Source organism: Lissotriton vulgaris, chromosome 5 (assembly GCF_964263255.1).
Source record: "Lissotriton vulgaris chromosome 5, aLisVul1.2, whole genome shotgun sequence".
NCBI classification, from domain to species: domain Eukaryota; kingdom Metazoa; phylum Chordata; class Amphibia; order Caudata; family Salamandridae; genus Lissotriton; species Lissotriton vulgaris.
Window position 1 is genome coordinate 26,195,826 of NC_141693.1, and position 16,963 is coordinate 26,212,788.

Consider the following 16,963-nt stretch of genomic DNA (forward strand, 5'->3'; position numbering starts at 1 on the left):
CTGTATTGCTCTGATTACTTGGGTCTCTCGTTAATGTGTACTGATTCCATGACTGTCATCAGCTCTGATACACTGACTATAACATTTGGTTCTCCTGCCCAGGCCTACGAAGAATCTCAGAAGCGTCTGAAACTGGCTGAAGAAGATCGCAAGAAAATGGTAAACCTTTGTCCGCATGGCACCCGTGTCTGGCCCTTCTTTATTTGCTGTGGTTCTGATCTGTCTGGTGCTTGCAGCAGTTTTGTTTGGTGGGTGGTCTGCACAGACCAGAGGGACTTCTGTCCAGAGGTGTAGTGCTGCTAGCCATATACTATATCAGTAAACTAAAGAGCAGCTCCTTGTCTGTTGCTTATTATGTTCCTGCCATTAACAGGGGTGAAACCACATTTGGGGGTGGAGGCTCACCCCAGATTGTGCTAGAATACTCTGACGTTTGAGTGGGTGATCTTCATTTTGCAGCTTTATTTACTTGTATGTTCTCCTAGTTCAGGCTCTGTCTGGACATTGACCTTCTTGGTTATTTGACTGTCGTACTCTGTCTTTCTAACAAACTGAGAACGACCTCCTAGATTAACCCTTAACTGTTCCACTTCACTACCCCAGAGAGTCAAAACTTGGGAAGAAGCCTTTGGCACTTCTCATTAGTGCAGTGTTACCCACGGCTGTGGCATTGTAACTGTAATCTGTACGAAGCTGGCTCTTTATATGGTATAAACATCAACTGCGCAGCACCCCCCTAACCGCCCTAAGATCTGGGGAGGTGGTCTTGCAAGTGCTCTAGATTGGGTACAGCTGGTTCAAAGGGTTTGGTTGTTACTGTCATGGGGTCTGGTGAGTTATCTGCTCCTTTTTATCTCATGCAGGTGCCAGAGCTCCGTAAAAAGTCACGACGGGAATATCTGAATAAGCGAGAAACCGACAAGCTGGAAGATCTGGAGGCAGAGATCGCGGACGAGGAGTACCTCTTCGCAGAGCATGAGCTGACGGAACAGGAGAAGAAAGAACTGGAGTACAAGCGCCAAGTGCGCGATTTGGCCCGCGATTACAAGAAGGCGGGCAACCAGGAAAAGATTGAGAAAAGCAACCGCTACTTTATGCCTGAGGAGACCCGCAAGAAGGTAAGAGTGGTAGTGTTTGCATCTCTGAGGCATGGGGCCTGAAGGGGTCTAGTCCCTTTGTTCTCCTGCACCTGCTTGTGGTCTTCCACCTTATCTTTCCACCTTGTTCTCAGAGCTCTCCCTCCTGCTTGTGGTCTTCCACCTTATCTTTCCACCTTGTTCTCAGAGCTCTCCCTCCTGCTTGTGGTCTTTCCACCTTATCTTTCCACCTTGTTCTCAGAGCTCTCCCTCCTGTTGTGGTCTTCCACCTTATCTTTCCACCTTGTTCTCAGAGCTCTCCCTCCTGCTTGTGGTCTTTCCACCTTATCTTTCCACCTTGTTCTCGGAGCTCTCCCTCCTGTTGTGGTCTTCCACCTTATCTTTCCACCTTGTTCTCAGAGCTCTCCCTCCTGTTGTGGTCTTCCACCTTATCTTTCCACCTTGTTCTCAGAGCTCTCCCTCCTGTTGTGGTCTTCCACCTTATCTTTCCACCTTATCTTTCCACCTTGTTCTCGGAGCTCTCCCTCCTGTTGTGGTCTTCCACCTAATCTTTCCACCTTGTTCTCAGAGCTCTCCCTCCTGTTGTGGTCTTCCACCTTATCTTTCCACCTTGTTCTCGGAGCTCTCCCTCCTGTTGTGGTCTTCCACCTTATCTTTCCACCTTGTTCTCAGGGCTCTCCCTCCTGCTTGTGGTCTTCCACCTTATCTTTCCACCTTTTTCTCAGAGCTCTCCCTCCTGCTTTTTCTTTTAGGCTATAATCTAGATCCTGTTTGCTTTTTGTCCTTATTTTCCTTTCCATTTTCTTTCGTTTTCTTCACATTGAAGTCCTTCCTTTATCTCTTCTTCTCCAGGAGATCTCCATTATTATTCATGAGCACTGAATTCTCCCGCTCAGATGCAGGATCCTGGAGCACTTTTTAAAAAAGAAATCCATAATAGTTATTTTTGTTAAAGTGAAATTTTTTCGAAGCAAAATATTCTTAACAGCTTATAATAAGAGAATATTGTCTAATATTTGGCTATATTTGTTGGAAAAAAACAATTTTGTAGGCAGAAAAGGAGTCACTACAGAGAACACAGAGACTGGAAAACCCTTTCACTAAACATTTTTTGAAGGAAGATGGTAGAAGAGAGGGACAGTGTAGCCTCAGAGGCTGAATATGAGAGGCCGGGTAAGCGCCTACAGCTTCATCTAGAAATGGTGACCTGCCCTGCGGTGGAGCCAGTTCAGAGATGGTGGTGGAACCGAGGGCAAGTCCCTCACCAAATAGTTTCCTTTTCACTGTGTTATTTATAGTGACTCTTTTTCTACATTTAACATGTGTGTCTTTTTCAAAGAAAATATGTGAAACTTTATCCATATTGCCTTTTATAGGCTTTTAAAAATACTTAGGTTTTTTTCAAAATGGCTTTTTAAAAAAATGGCATTTTTTTATTTAAAAAAGTGCTCTGGGATCCTGCTTGTGGGCAAAACAATTCACTGCTTATCATTATAATGGAGATTCTCAAGGAGGAGACCTACTATTACACCGAAGATACTCCTGACGTCTTGCTGCATTTTTTTGTGCTTTGTCTCCACTTCTATTTCTCTCTGGTTTCCTTTTCTTTTTTCCTGTTTTTTTTTCTATTTTCCTTGCTGGTCTATTTCTCATTTATTTCTCCTTTGGCTCTCTCCCACCATGAGTCTTTCTATTCACATAATCACAATTTATGTTACCTCTTTTCCAGTGCACACTCTGTTTATGCGTTTCCAGCATCTTTCTGCTCCTCTGACTTGTGTCTTCTCTCACTGTCTCTGGCAGCAAATCCCAGATCGCTACGAGGAGCCCCAGACCGAGGATAAGTTTGCGCCCCGAGATGAGCAGAAGCGCTGGGAGGAGGACCACATGGGTGCGGCGTCGCTGCGCTTTGGGGCCAAGGATGCGCATGAGCGCAACAAGCAGAAGGAATACGAGTATGTGATGGAGGATGATGAAATGATTCAATTTGTCAGCGCAGTGAGGATGAAGGGAACCGTAGAGAAGGTGAGTCTGAGAGTGAGAGACTTGTGAGCATTAAACCTACTTCTAAAACAGTTAGCACTTGTTTTAATCTCCTGCGTTAAGAATAAACATATAGGCCGGAACATTTAGTTAAGCTGTGAAATCTACTGTCTTACACCAGACGTCAACCCACAGTGCACTGCAGTGTCCCTTGGCCTCCCAGTTTATCCTTCCCACTGGTCCTCTGGAGGAAGAACCCCTATAGATCATGTTTTCTCAGTTCTCCTCTTATGCTACTGATCAACCTTCATGACTAGCAGCAAAGTCATGTGCTTAGTAAAATAGAAAGGATAATCGTGGTTACTCCATGGCTGACCGCTCATGAATGCGCCATTAAAGATAATAGCATTGGGAAGGCCAATGGCTCTGATGTTGGCGGACAGGATTTTAGCTTTGTCAGTGCTTGTTTTGTCATTTTTTTTATTATAAAACTTTGTTTGGTGGTCTTCTCTCCTGCGACAGTGTAAAATATAAAATATTGTCTGAAAGCATTGACCCAATGCCAATCTACAGCCCCTGCTTTGACCCAGTGCCACTCTGCAGCCCCTGCATTGACCCAGTACCACTCTGCATCTCCTGACCCAGTGCCACTCTGCAGCCCCTGCATTGACCCAGTGCCACTTTGCATCTCCTGACCCAGTGCCACTTTGCATCTCCTGACCCAGTGCCACTCTGCAGCCCCTGCATTGACCCAGTGCCACTCTGCAGCCCCTGCATTGACCCAGTACCACTCTGCATCTCCTGACCCAGTGCCACTCTGCAGCCCCTGCATTGACCCAGTGCCACTCTGCAGCCCCTGCATTGACCCAGTGCCACTCTGCATCTCCTGACCCAGTGCCACTCTGCACCCCCTGCGTTGACCCAGTGCCACTCTGCAGCCCCTGCGTTGACTAGTGCCACTCTGCAGCCCCTGCGTTGACCCAGTGCCACTCTGCAGCCCCTGCATTGACCCAGTGCCACTCTGCATCTCCTGACCCAGTGCCACTCTGCACCCCCTGCGTTGACCCAGTGCCACTCTGCAGCCCCTGCGTTGACCCAGTGCAACTCTACAGCCCCTGCGTTGACCCAGTGCCACTCTACAGCCCCTGCGTTGACCCAGTGCCACTCTGCAGCCCCTGCATTGACCCAGTGCCACTCTGCATCTCCTGACCCAGTGCCACTCTGCAGCCCCTGCATTGACCCAGTGCCACTCTGCATCTCCTGACCCAGTGCCACTCTGCACCCCCTGCGTTGACCCAGTGCCACTCTGCAGCCCCTGCGTTGACCCAGTGCCACTCTACAGCCCCTGCGTTGACCCAGTGCCACTCTACAGCCCCTGCGTTGACCCAGTGCCACTCTGCAGCCCCTGCGTTGACCCAGTGCCACTCTGCAGCCCCTGCGTTGACCCAGTGCCACTCTACAGCCCCTGCGTTGACCCAGTGCCACTCTGCATCTCCTGACCCAGTGCCACTCTGCAGCCCCTGCGTTGACCCAGTGCCACTCTGCAGCCCCTGCGTTGACCCAGTGCCACTCTACAGCCCCTGCGTTGACCCAGTGCCACTCTGCATCTCCTGACCCAGTGCCACTCTGCAGCCCCTGCGTTGACCCAGTGCCACTCTTCAGCCCCTGCGTTGACCCAGTGCCACTCTGCAGCCCCGGTGTTGACCCAGTGCCACTCTACAGCCCCTGCGTTGACCCAGTGCCACTCTGCAGCCCCTGCGTTGACCCAGTGCCACTCTGCAGCCCCTGCGTTGACCAGTGCCACTCTGCAGCCCCTGCGTTGACCCAGTGCCACTCTACAGCCCCTGCGTTGACCCAGTGCCACTCTGCAGCCCCTGCGTTGACCCAGTGCCACTCTGCAGCCCCTGCGTTGACCAGTGCCACTCTGCAGCCCCTGCGTTGACCCAGTGCCACTCTGCAGCCCCTGCGTTGACCCAATGCCACTCTGCAGCCCCTGCGTTGACCCAATGCCACTCTGCAGCCCCTGCGTTGACCCAGTGCCACTCTGCAGCCCCTGCGTTGACCCAGTGCCACTCTGCAGCCCCTGCGTTGACCCAGTGCCACTCTGCAGCCCCTGCGTTGACCCAGTGCCACTCTGCAGCCCCTGTGTTGACCCAGTGCCACTCTGCAGCCCCTGCGTTGACCCAGTGCCACTCTGCAGCCCCTGCTTTGACCCAGTGCCACTCTACAGCCCCTGCGTTGACCCAGTGCCACTCTGCAGCCCCTGCATTGACCCAGTGCCACTCTGCAGCCCCTGCATTGACCCAGTGCCACTCTACAGCCCCTGCGTTGACCAGTGCCACTCTACAGCCCCTGCGTTGACCAGTGCCACTCTGCAGCCCCATGCGTTGACCCAGTGCCACTCTGCAGCCCCTGCGTCGGCCAGTGCCACTCTGCAGCCCCTGCGTTGACCCAGTGCCACTCTGCAGCCCCAGCGTTGACCCAGTGCCACTCTGCAGCCCCTGCGTTGACCCAGTGCCACTCTGCAGCCCCTGCGTTGACCCAGTGCCACTCTGCAGCCCCTGCGTTGACCCAGTGCCACTCTGCAGCCCCTGCGTTGACCCAGTGCCACTCTACAGCCCCTGCGTTGACCAGTGCCACTCTGCAGCCCCTGCGTTGACCCAGTGGCACTCTACAGCCCCTGCGTTGACCCAGTGCCACTCTACAGCCCCTGCATTGACCCAGTGCCACTCTGCAGCCCCTGCTTTGACCCAGTGCCACTCTACAGCCCCTGCGTTGACCCAGTGCCACTCTACAGCCCCTGCGTTGACCCAGTGCCACTCTACAGCCCCTGCGTTGACCCAGTGCCACTCTGCAGCCCCTGCTTTGACCCAGTGCCACTCTACAGCCCCTGCGTTGACCCAGTGCCACTCTGCAGCCCCTGCGTTGACCCAGTGCCACTCTGCAGCCCCTGCGTTGACCCAGTGCCACTCTACAGCCCCTGCGTTGACCCAATGCCACTCTGCAGCCCCTGCGTTGACCCAGTGCCACTCTACAGCCCCTGCATTGACCCAGTGCCACTCTGCAGCCCCTGTGTTGACCCAGTGCCACTCTGCAGCCCCTGTGTTGACCAGTGCCACTCTGCAGCCCCTGCGTTGACCAGTGCCACTCTGCAGCCCCTGCGTTGACCAGTGCCACTCTGCAGCCCCTGCGTTGACCCAGTGCCACTCTACAGCCCCTGCGTTGACCCAGTGCCACTCTGCAGCCCCTGCGTTGACCCAGTGCCACTCTGCAGCCCCTGCGTTGACCAGTGCCACTCTGCAGCCCCTGCGTTGACCAGTGCCACTCTGCAGCCCCTGCGTTGACCCAGTGCCACTCTGCAGCCCCTGCGTTGGCCCAGTGCCACTCTGCAGCCCCTGCGTTGGCCCAGTGCCACTCTGCAGCCCCTGCGTTGACCCAGTGCCACTCTGCAGCCCTGGCGTTGACCCAGTGCCACTCTACAGCCCCTGCGTTGACCCAGTGCCACTCTACAGCCCCTGCGTTGACCCAGTGCCACTCTGCAGCCCCTGCGTTGACCCAGTGCCACTCTGCATCTCCTGACCCAGTGCCACTCTACAGCCCCTGCGTTGACCCAGTGCCACTCTGCAGCCCCTGCGTTGACCCAGTGCCACTCTGCATCTCCTGACCCAGTGCCACTCTAGAGCCCCTGCGTTGAACCAGTGACCCAGTGCCACTCTGCAGCCCCTGCGTCGACCAGTGCCACTCTGCAGCCCCTGCGTCGACCAGTGCCACTCTGCAGCCCCTGCGTCGGCCAGTGCCACTCTGCAGCCCCTGCGTCGACCCAGTGCCACTCTACAGCCCCTGCGTTGACCCAGTGCCACTCTACAGCCCCTGCGTTGACCCAGTGCCACTCTGCAGCCCCTGCGTTGACCCAGTGCCACTCTGCATCTCCTGACCCAGTGCCACTCTAGAGCCCCTGCGTTGAACCAGTGACCCAGTGCCACTCTGCAGCCCCTGCGTTGACCCAGTGCCACTCTGCAGCCCCTGCGTTGACCCAGTGCCACTCTGCAGCCCCTGCGTTGACCCAGTGCCACTCTGCAGCCCCTGCGTTGACCAGTGCCACTCTGCAGCCCCTGCGTTAACCCAGTGCCACTCTGCAGCCCCTGCGTTGACCCAGTGCCACTCTGCAGCCCCTGCGTTGACCCAGTGCCACTCTACAGCCCCTGCGTTGACCCAGTGCCACTCTGCAGCCCCTGCGTTGACCCAGTGCCACTCTGCAGCCCCTGCGTTGACCCAGTGCCACTCTACAGCCCCTGCGTTGACCCAGTGCCACTCTGCAGCCCCTGCGTTGACCCAGTGCCACTCTGCAGCCCCTGAGTTGACCCAGTGCCACTCTACAGCCCCTGCGTTGACCCAGTGCCACTCTACAGCCCCTGCGTTGACCCAGTGCTACTCTGCAGCCCTGGCGTTGACCCAGTGCCACTCTACAGCCCCTGCGTTGACCCAGTGCCACTCTACAGCCCCTGCGTTGACCCAGTGCCACTCTGCAGCCCCTGCGTTGACCCAGTGCCACTCTGCATCTCCTGACCCAGTGCCACTCTACAGCCCCTGCGTTGACCCAGTGCCACTCTGCAGCCCCTGCGTTGACCCAGTGCCACTCTGCATCTCCTGACCCAGTGCCACTCTAGAGCCCCTGCGTTGAACCAGTGACCCAGTGCCACTCTGCAGCCCCTGCATTGACCCAGTGCAACTCTGCAGCCCCTGCGTCGACCAGTGCCACTCTGCAGCCCCTGCGTCGACCAGTGCCACTCTGCAGCCCCTGCGTCGACCAGTGCCACTCTGCAGCCCCTGCGTCGACCAGTGCCACTCTGCAGCCCCTGCGTCGGCCAGTGCCACTCTGCAGCCCCTGCGTCGACCCAGTGCCACTCTACAGCCCCTGCGTTGACCCAGTGCCACTCTACAGCCCCTGCGTTGACCCAGTGCCACTCTGCAGCCCCTGCGTTGACCCAGTGCCACTCTGCATCTCCTGACCCAGTGCCACTCTAGAGCCCCTGCGTTGAACCAGTGACCCAGTGCCACTCTGCAGCCCCTGCGTTGACCCAGTGCCACTCTGCAGCCCCTGCGTTGACCCAGTGCCACTCTACAGCCCCTGCGTTGACCCAGTGCCACTCTGCAGCCCCTGCGTTGACCCAGTGCCACTCTGCAGCCCCTGCATTGACCCAGTGCCACTCTGCAGCCCCTGAGTTGACCCAGTGCCACTCTACAGCCCCTGCGTTGACCCAGTGCCACTCTACAGCCCCTGCGTTGACCCAGTGCCACTCTACAGCCCCTGCGTTGACCCAGTGCCACTCTACAGCTCCTGTGTTGACCCAGTGCCACTCTACAGCCCATCCGTTGACCCAGTGGCACTCTTGGCCCCGAGGGGCGTCAAGATCTAGAATCATGGAAGCCTTTCTGATGCCAGAAATATTTCACTTGCACAAGGTCAGGCTTATGCTTTGTGAATAGCGTGCTTCAACCTTGACAACTTCCATTCCATGTGCTAGGATTAGGAAGGTTTGAGGTTTCCTCATGATCTGTGCACAGCGGCCTCCGCCTCATGGGCAGGCACCACAGGTGAAGATGAGAGGCGACGGGCCACTAGTGATTCTTTATGTCCGACCACGTTTTGAGTGCAGCACCACGTACCATTCTGGACAGGAAGGAAGCGATATTGAATAGTGCCAGTGTCTCAGCCTTTCCGGTCAAGTGTGACATGGGTATGGGGTGTTTGGTTTTATTTTTTGTCAGTGCCAGATGCCGTCAAGACCTATTTGTTCCCTTCATCTCAGTAGTTTCTAATTTCTTAATTTGTTCAGTCTGGTACATTTCTGTTGTGTCCTTTAGTGGTCAGCGCCGGGACGCCCCTTCGCTGGGGCAGCTGTTGCGCTTTTTCAAAATGGATAACATAACATAACATAAATGGATAACATAACGTGCCATATTGGTGACGGACCGAAAAAAAAACATTGGTCTTTTGCTTTAAATGTTTAATCACTTTTCTTTTTTTCTTTTAAATTGTCTTTATTGAATTTTAAATGTGGGCAAATAAACATTTGCCAATTGCATAGTATCAGTTGTCTAAAACACTGAGTCTCACAGAACTATTATCAACACATAGTATTTGAGCCAACTCATATAGTATTAGTGTAGTGGGACCATTGGATGTAAGTTTGTCCCACAAAAGGGCTATGTGAGGGGGCGCTACTCATCAGCTGGTGAGGCGGGAGCTGGGCATTGATCAGTAGTGTCTTGTGTTAGGGTATGGAGATATGTGCGATAGGGTGCCAAGATATCTCCGGGGCGGAATGTGAAGGTTTGAAAGTTGACACAGTCCCCTCCCATGCTCTTGCATCGGCTCATGCTCTCCAGCCCGTCGAAAAGAGAGGGTGGTCTGACACTACTTCAGTGTAAGGCTGTCTCACTTTTTCCCCAGTAACAGTGCCATAGAAACCAAGTGGTGTAATGCGTGTGGCACATTTTGGGTATAGCCCAGCAGGCAGGGCAACCAGGGTTCTGGGGTCATAGCATGTTCCGACATGGCTGATGTGTGTGTATATATAGCTACTGAATAGGAAGCTACCTCCAGGCACGTCCAGGTTAAATGCGCAAAGTCTGCTCTGGGGGCGTGACATTTCAGACCGCTATCGGATCTGGAGTGATCGAATCTGGTGATGTCGGCTGAGGAGAGGTAGTATTGATGCAGTTATTTAAAGTGTAGTAGCTTGTGTCTCTGATAGAAATGTTTTCGGTTTGTGCACAACAGTGGTTCCATAGTTAGTCTGTGAGCGGCATCCCCAGTTCTCTCTCCCACTTCCCCCCCTCACCTGTGTTTTAGTATCTTGTCTCAGGGTCATGCATGAGTGATAAAGTCTGGATGTCCTATGACTTCCGTCGGTGGCTGTGACCAGCATTGTCAAGGGTGGGAAAGGTCTATGTATGAGATATCGCAATCTGGTGTAGTATATGTTAGGTGCAAGACATGGCCATTGGGGAACAGGTCGCCCATCGTACACAGAGTGTCGGTCAAGCATACCAGCGTTTCTCTTGAAAGGGGGAGCCGTGGGTTGTCAAGAAGGGGAAGAACGCCAGAATATAGAAGAGCCCCACCCAATGATCGTCACATCTTGCGCCATGCCCAGCATGTCGTAGAGACCGTCTGGATATCCTGGACCTCCAACGGTAGACCCGTGGGTAGGATCTGTGAATGTAGTAGCCCTTCTAGTTGTGCTCGCGCAGGCGGATGTACGGAATGGGAGCGTCGGTGTGATGTCACTGGTAAGTGTAGTGGCATTGGGTGGCTAGATTATAAAAGCAGAAATCCGGGACTCCAATGCCCCCTGCTCCTAAGGGAGTGTGAGAGTGTCTGTGTGAAGTCTGTGGCAGCGGAAGGGAATGTTCGTGAATAAATATAGGAACCTGGGAAGTACCACCATTTTAATTATAGCACTTGTCCCGCCAGGGAGAGGGGGGAGTCTGACCCATCTATCCACTTGTGACGTGAGGGAGGCCATAGGCGGGCCGTGATTGCTTTGTAGGATCTGATCTCTGTTTCTGTGAATATGAACGCCAAAGTATTTGCTGCCATCTTCAGCCCATCGGAGGGGGAAGTCTGCAGGTGGTAATTGAGCGGCATCTGTCAGTGGTGAAAGTTCTGATTTTGCCCAATTGATGCGGAGTCATGAAAGGGCTCCATATCTTGTTATTTCTTGCATGATTGGGGGGTAGATTGTCCTCTGGATGATCTGATAATTCGTTGTAACCCACGGTATGAGCGGCGGCCCTGTAAGATGCTGACCAGTGTTCCATTGCGGCTATGGAAAGGAAAGGAAAGGAGAGGAGAGGGGAGGGTTGTGTATACTTTGCAGTATGTATCTCCGTGGACCCATGCTGCCACCTTCCCTCTGGATAATGGTGAATGGGGGGTTGGTTGGGTTGTAGGAGGGGAGCAACGGACATGAGCCCATTTTTGAATGCCGGGATCTTATGATGGTGTGTTCGTTCAGCTCTCTGCTTTGGCCCAGTTGTGAAAGTTAGACTTGTGTCCTCATCCCAAGCCTGACCCAGCTATGACATTGATCCACTGATTACAGGAGGATGGTCCACAGATGTCCGAGGCGGAGAAAGTGAAACTGTCCATCCAGGAGGTGCGCCGCAGCCTGCCTGTGTTCCCTTACCGCAGCGACCTCCTCGCCGCCATTGCTGAGCACCAGATCCTGATCATTGAGGGAGAGACGGGCTCAGGAAAGACGACCCAGATCCCACAGTACCTGTATGAAGAGGTAAGCATCTCCAGTGTAACCATTATAGAGGGGCTAAGAGAAGACAACACAGATCCGACAGTACCTGTATGAGGAGGTAAGCATATGTCGCGTGTAACCATGAGTCTGGAACCATGTGAGACGGACTCAGGAAAGATAACACAGATCCCACAGTACCTGTTCGAGGAGGTAAGCACATGTTGCGTGTAAACATGAGGCTGTAACCATGCGAGACGGGCTAAGTGAAGTCGACCCCGATTGCACAGTACTTGTTCGAGGAGGTAAGCTCATGTGCAAGACTATTCTGCAGTGTCTTTAGCAAGAGATAAGTGCGCGTGTGAGTCAGCCTTAGGGGGCTGCTCATTTGATCACGTAGGACTGGTATGAAGATGCAACTATGTTCGACGGGCTACGGGTAAGGCTAACTCTAATCCCACAGTGATTGTATGAGACCGGTAGCAGAACTGCTATATGGACTTGGTTGAGGCCACGCGGATTCCTCCATAACCGTATGAACTAGTGAGTGCAAATAGAAGATAGCGCAGAGTAAGGCCACATCCCTGCCACTTTAGATGTATGTGGGTGGAAGGCTCTAGACCTGAGCCCTGGCATGTACGCTTGATGAATAATCTGACCTCTTGCAGCCTGTAAGGTTATTACCATGGAGCCTAAATTGAGAGATGTCCACAACCTGTGGAATATAAGTAGACGATGACTCCGTCAGAACCGTGCTGGTGGCTTGTGCACAATAGTCCGGGCCCCTGGAATTATGCAGCAGGGGAGCACTGAATTATGTGGCAGGGTTGACTACACTATCCAGCAATAAAAGTCAGATAACGTGGCAGAATCCAGCACATTTTGTAATACTTCGTTCTACAGATGGTGTAATACTGTTTGGCAAAGATTCGACCTCATTAGTTCCATTTTAAGAACCAAATACAGAAAAAAAGCAACCGAAAGATGACCAGTTAACGTTTGCAGAGGACCTTCTGCCACACGCTAAACCAAATTGCCATGTTTTTAGTAACCTTTGACTAATTTGAGCTAGAAAGAACATTTTTGACTATGATATTTTCTATCTGCAGCGTATGCAGAAAAATACATATGTAGCAGATGCAACAAATCCATAATTAAGTGAAAAAAGATTCGGCCACGGAATCGCATAATTCCAGTGACCCGACGAGTCTCTCTATCTGTTTTGTGTCTTTAAATTTACCATGGCATGGTGAACTCTGCCTCCTTTCAAGGAGAGGGACTGGCAAAAGCGACCTTCTGAAATCTAATTCCTTTTCTTGCTTTAGGGTTACACAAAGAAGGACGTGAAGATTGGATGCACGCAGCCCCGGCGGGTGGCTGCCATGAGTGTTGCCTCGAGGGTCTCCCAAGAAATGGGGGTCAAGCTTGGGAATGAGGTACGTTATCTAGATGAGTGAGGTGGTATGTGTGCTTGGTGAAGTATGGGGTGTGCAGGTGTGGCCTGCTCCGGGTATGGCCCTGTGAGGCTGTGGTCTCAGCAGAGCAGCGGGAACGAGTGTGGGAGTCATGAATTCTGTGGAATGAGATACATTTCTCGAACAGCTGTATGTTTGTAAGGAATGCAGTGGATCCAGTATATACAGGGTGCCGTAGGTTTGTAAGGAACGCAGCGGATCCAGTATATACATGGTGCTGTATGTTTGTAAGGAACGCAGCGGATCCAGTATATACATAGTGCCGTATGTTTGTAAGGAATGCAGTGGATCCAGTATATACATGGTGCCGTATGTTTGTAAGGAACGCAGCGGATCCAGTATATACATGGTGCCATATATTTGTAAGGAATGCAGGGGATCCAGTATAAACATGGTGCCGTATGTTTGTAAGGAACGCGGTGGATCCAGTATATAGATGGTGCCGTATGTTTGTAAGGAATGCAGCGGATCTAGTATATACATGGTGCTGTATGTTTGTAAGGAACGCAGCGGATCCAGTATATACATGGTGCCGTATGTTTGTAAGGAACGCAGCGGATCTAGTATATACATGGTGCCGTATGTTTGTAAGGAACGCAGCGGATCCAGTATATACATAGTGCCGTATGTTTGTAAGGAACGCAGCGGAACCAGTATATACATGGTGCCGTATGTTTGTAAGGAACGCAGCGGATCCAGTATATACATAGTGCCGTATGTTTGTAAGGAACGCAGCGGAACCAGTATATACATAGTGCCGTATGTTTGTAAGGAACGCAGCGGAACCAGTATATATATATATGGTGCCGTTTGTTTGTAAGGAACGCAGCGGATCCAGTATATATATGGTGCCGTATGTTTGTAAGGAACGCAGCGGATCCAGTATATAGATGGTGCCGTATGTTCGTAAGGAATGTAGTTTGAGTCAGATGCGGTATTTGAAGTGAGCCCGGACTAGGTGTAAGGTATGGATGGGGTAGTCTCACGCAAAGTAGTGGCAGCAGATAAATGTAGAGTCCTACGCAGAGTGTGGGCGGTGGTGGGATAGAAGGGGCATGATCGCAGAAGGAACTGCTCTCTTATTCCAAGTGAAAGCATAGGGAGCGGCTCACGTTGAAGCGAGCAGTGGGACAGGATATATGAAAGAAAATATAAAGTGAGCGGGCGGGGTGGGCTTGCAGGAGATTCAGAAGAAAGGTGGTGGGGCTCTGCTTCCATGAGGGCTTGTAGAGCGCAGGAAACAGGATCCAAGACTTACTGAAGGTTCAGATCAGAACAAGTCCACACTGAAGCACTATAAATGTGGGCTCTATGGCTTAGTCAAAGTAGGACTGCCGAGATCTCAGGGTGGGCAAGATTCGAGTACAATTGCAGCAGGATGAGGCGATCAAATGGGTTTGGTGAACTCCTGACCATGGGCCTCGTTCATTTTTCCCCTGGAGCAGGTTGGATACAGCATCCGCTTTGAAGACTGCACCTCGGAAAGGACCGTGCTGAAGTACATGACTGACGGCATGCTCCTGAGAGAGTTTCTGACGGAACCTGACCTGGCCGGATACAGGTGAGCTCGCTTCAGGTGAACCTGTTGTGCTTCATGTTAAGCGTTTTCCCTGCTCCAGACGTCTGGGGTAGAGTTGACACCGAGCCTTTTCAACCACTTCTGTGTTATGAGGCTTGTCCTTTCTCCAAGGAGCCCTTTATTCTCTCTCTCTCTCATTCACTCACTCTCATTCGCTCTCTCTCATTTTCTCTCTCTCTCTTCTCTCTCTTCTCTCTCTCCTCTCTTCTCTCTCTTCTCTCTTCTCTCCTCTCTCTCTCTCCCCTGTGATTAAAATGTGTTTTTTCTGAACGTCCCTACAAGGTACAAATTTGAGCAATGCTTCAACGGCTAAACGGCGGCCAGCCATTGGAGAAGAGGGTTCTAAGACGTCATTTTTGGTAGCTGAGCCCCGTCCGTTTCAGATTGAGGGGCGTTTTGGTTCCCTTTCTTTCTCTCCTCGAAAAACACTCCCCTCAATCCGAAAAGGACGGGGCTTACAGAGCATGGCGCGCGCTTGTCTGTTCCTCGGAGCCCGGCTTATTATTTTTTGTAAAAGTAATGAAAATAAACTGAAGTGGCAGCACAGTCCAAATTTTGAACTAAGTATGCCTATGTAGAGTCAGAATAATCAGTAAGAAATGATTTAGCGAATAGCTTTTTCAAAGTGTCGGCAATCCAGTTTTTTTTTCTTTTTTGAATGGGAAAGGCTGTCATTTCCTGGCACCAGTGCTATATTGATATGAAAACCTCAACTCGCTGTCTGCATGATGAGATAATATTACAACTGCAGTCCGCCTTAATGGGCACCCTTGCATACCCATCCCAATGACAACATCGATCAGGGAGTTCACTACTGGCTTTTCCTGGGCTATCTGAAGGATTGAAAAGTGCTCCTAATGGATCATTAGTTGCATCCCCCCAGGCACACTTTTGTTCCTCAGTCAGTAAATGAGGATTCCACACTTTTTTCGAAAATGTTGATGTTTCTTATTTTATTGTTCATGATTTCAAAGAATTTTCCTTTTCATTCAATAATTTCGTTGCTCACACATCATTACTGAAGCATACTGACGTGCATTTCGGGCTCATGAGCCGCCCTTCTTCAGGGAGCAGTACTAAAAAAATAGATAATAAAGCATTATGTAGTCTCTAACGAATTGTAACATATATAACCATGTTCTGGTGCAATTCAATAGTGCATAGTGCTCATTGGTAGTGTTTGGTGAAAAACAAAAATCTTTGTATAGTGCAGTGCTATGAGCAATCTGTATAGAGACAATATAAATATCAGCGTTAAATTTCACGTACGTGCCTTGATCTAGGCGCAATGCCGTTGGTGTCTAACTCTGTTAACACAATGACCTGTTGGTGTAATGATCTCACTCCTCGTGGTCGCAAAACTCCCAGTTCGCTTCCTTTCACCGGCACGCCAAACGAATAGCCGTATCTAGTGTTATTCGCATTGTGATTGGTTAGTTTGTGATCATGTGACGAGCTACTTCATCGTAAACATGAAAGAAATACTATACACTATGTAACGCCATTGGTAACATAAACTATAACTTTGCCCATCGAAACGCGATGAAAATCAAACGCGAGAAAAAATCAAACAAACTTGTAAACTCCACAATCCACAGTCGAAGGATGCACATGTGACATGTGCAACTGCGCAACGCTACAACACTGCATCTTTGCCCCCTGCCTTCACTTCATGCTTAGTACACATGTACGAGAAGCACAGTTACAGGTCTTAGTCTAATGTAGCTGAAATCCGTCCGCATTAGTTACGGCACTCTGGTGAGAATGCAATGCAAACAAGGCTTGGCAAATTAGATTGGTCTCGCACTCTAGACTCACTTTGACAGCAAATTGAAGTTGATGGGCTCTCCCCAAAAAATACATAATGAAAAGAATGCAAAGGTGCAGGGCTCTGAGGGCAACGGAGGAGCATGTGGGCGTGGAGGACAGTAAGTAAACACTGCTGAGTGACAGCAATAACAGGGAGGGTTGAGGAGCCAACTATGGAGCTAGGTTGGGGTAGATATGAATAAAAAAACACGTAGAACAGGATGAGGGTAGCAACAGACAAGTTGGAGCTAAAGCAACACAAAGTACGCGAAGTCAGGGGTGTAAGGAGAGAAGTAGCACAGTGGACAGAGCAGGAAAAATTCTACAACAATGAAGTGCGGAAAAGAAAAAAGTATCTCTCTAATGTGAAAGGATAAAAATGATTCCATTAAAAGGATGCTAAAGAAGCTATCTGCAACAAGAGGTACAAACACAGATTGAGCAGAAAAGACATTGAAAGAAGAAACAACCAAATGAGATTGACAAGCAAAACAACTAACCATAAGTAGTGGGCAGAACCATATTGTAGACAATATGTATTAAGCAGCAGATAGCTAGAAGCCCCAGTTACACCAACCATGCAGATCAAAATAAATACTCCTCACAAGTAGTCCCGTTTTGTTAACCTAACATCTAGAGAAGGTTTTGGAGCAGAGAAACATTCAAACGGCTCTAGGATAAACCTCTATCCGAATAAATGAGACTATTTTATGCTTCACTGCCTATTATAATTCAAAGTTACATGTGCTTCATGAAGAAGACACA

The 16,963-nt window shown here is 51.0% G+C and overlaps 1 protein-coding gene across 1 annotated transcript in view; it reads left to right on the forward strand.

Moving 5' to 3' along the window:
• The window catches only part of DHX16 (DEAH-box helicase 16), a 164,635-nt gene that overhangs the window by 21,142 nt on the left and 126,530 nt on the right, over window positions 1-16,963 (forward strand). Inside the window, exons 5-10 of the mRNA XM_086920703.1 lie at window positions 103-159; window positions 864-1,118; window positions 2,901-3,122; window positions 11,192-11,380; window positions 12,661-12,771; window positions 14,256-14,371. Coding sequence (XP_086776829.1) covers window positions 103-159; window positions 864-1,118; window positions 2,901-3,122; window positions 11,192-11,380; window positions 12,661-12,771; window positions 14,256-14,371 — 950 coding nt within the window. The remainder of the gene's footprint in view (window positions 1-102; window positions 160-863; window positions 1,119-2,900; window positions 3,123-11,191; window positions 11,381-12,660; window positions 12,772-14,255; window positions 14,372-16,963) is intronic.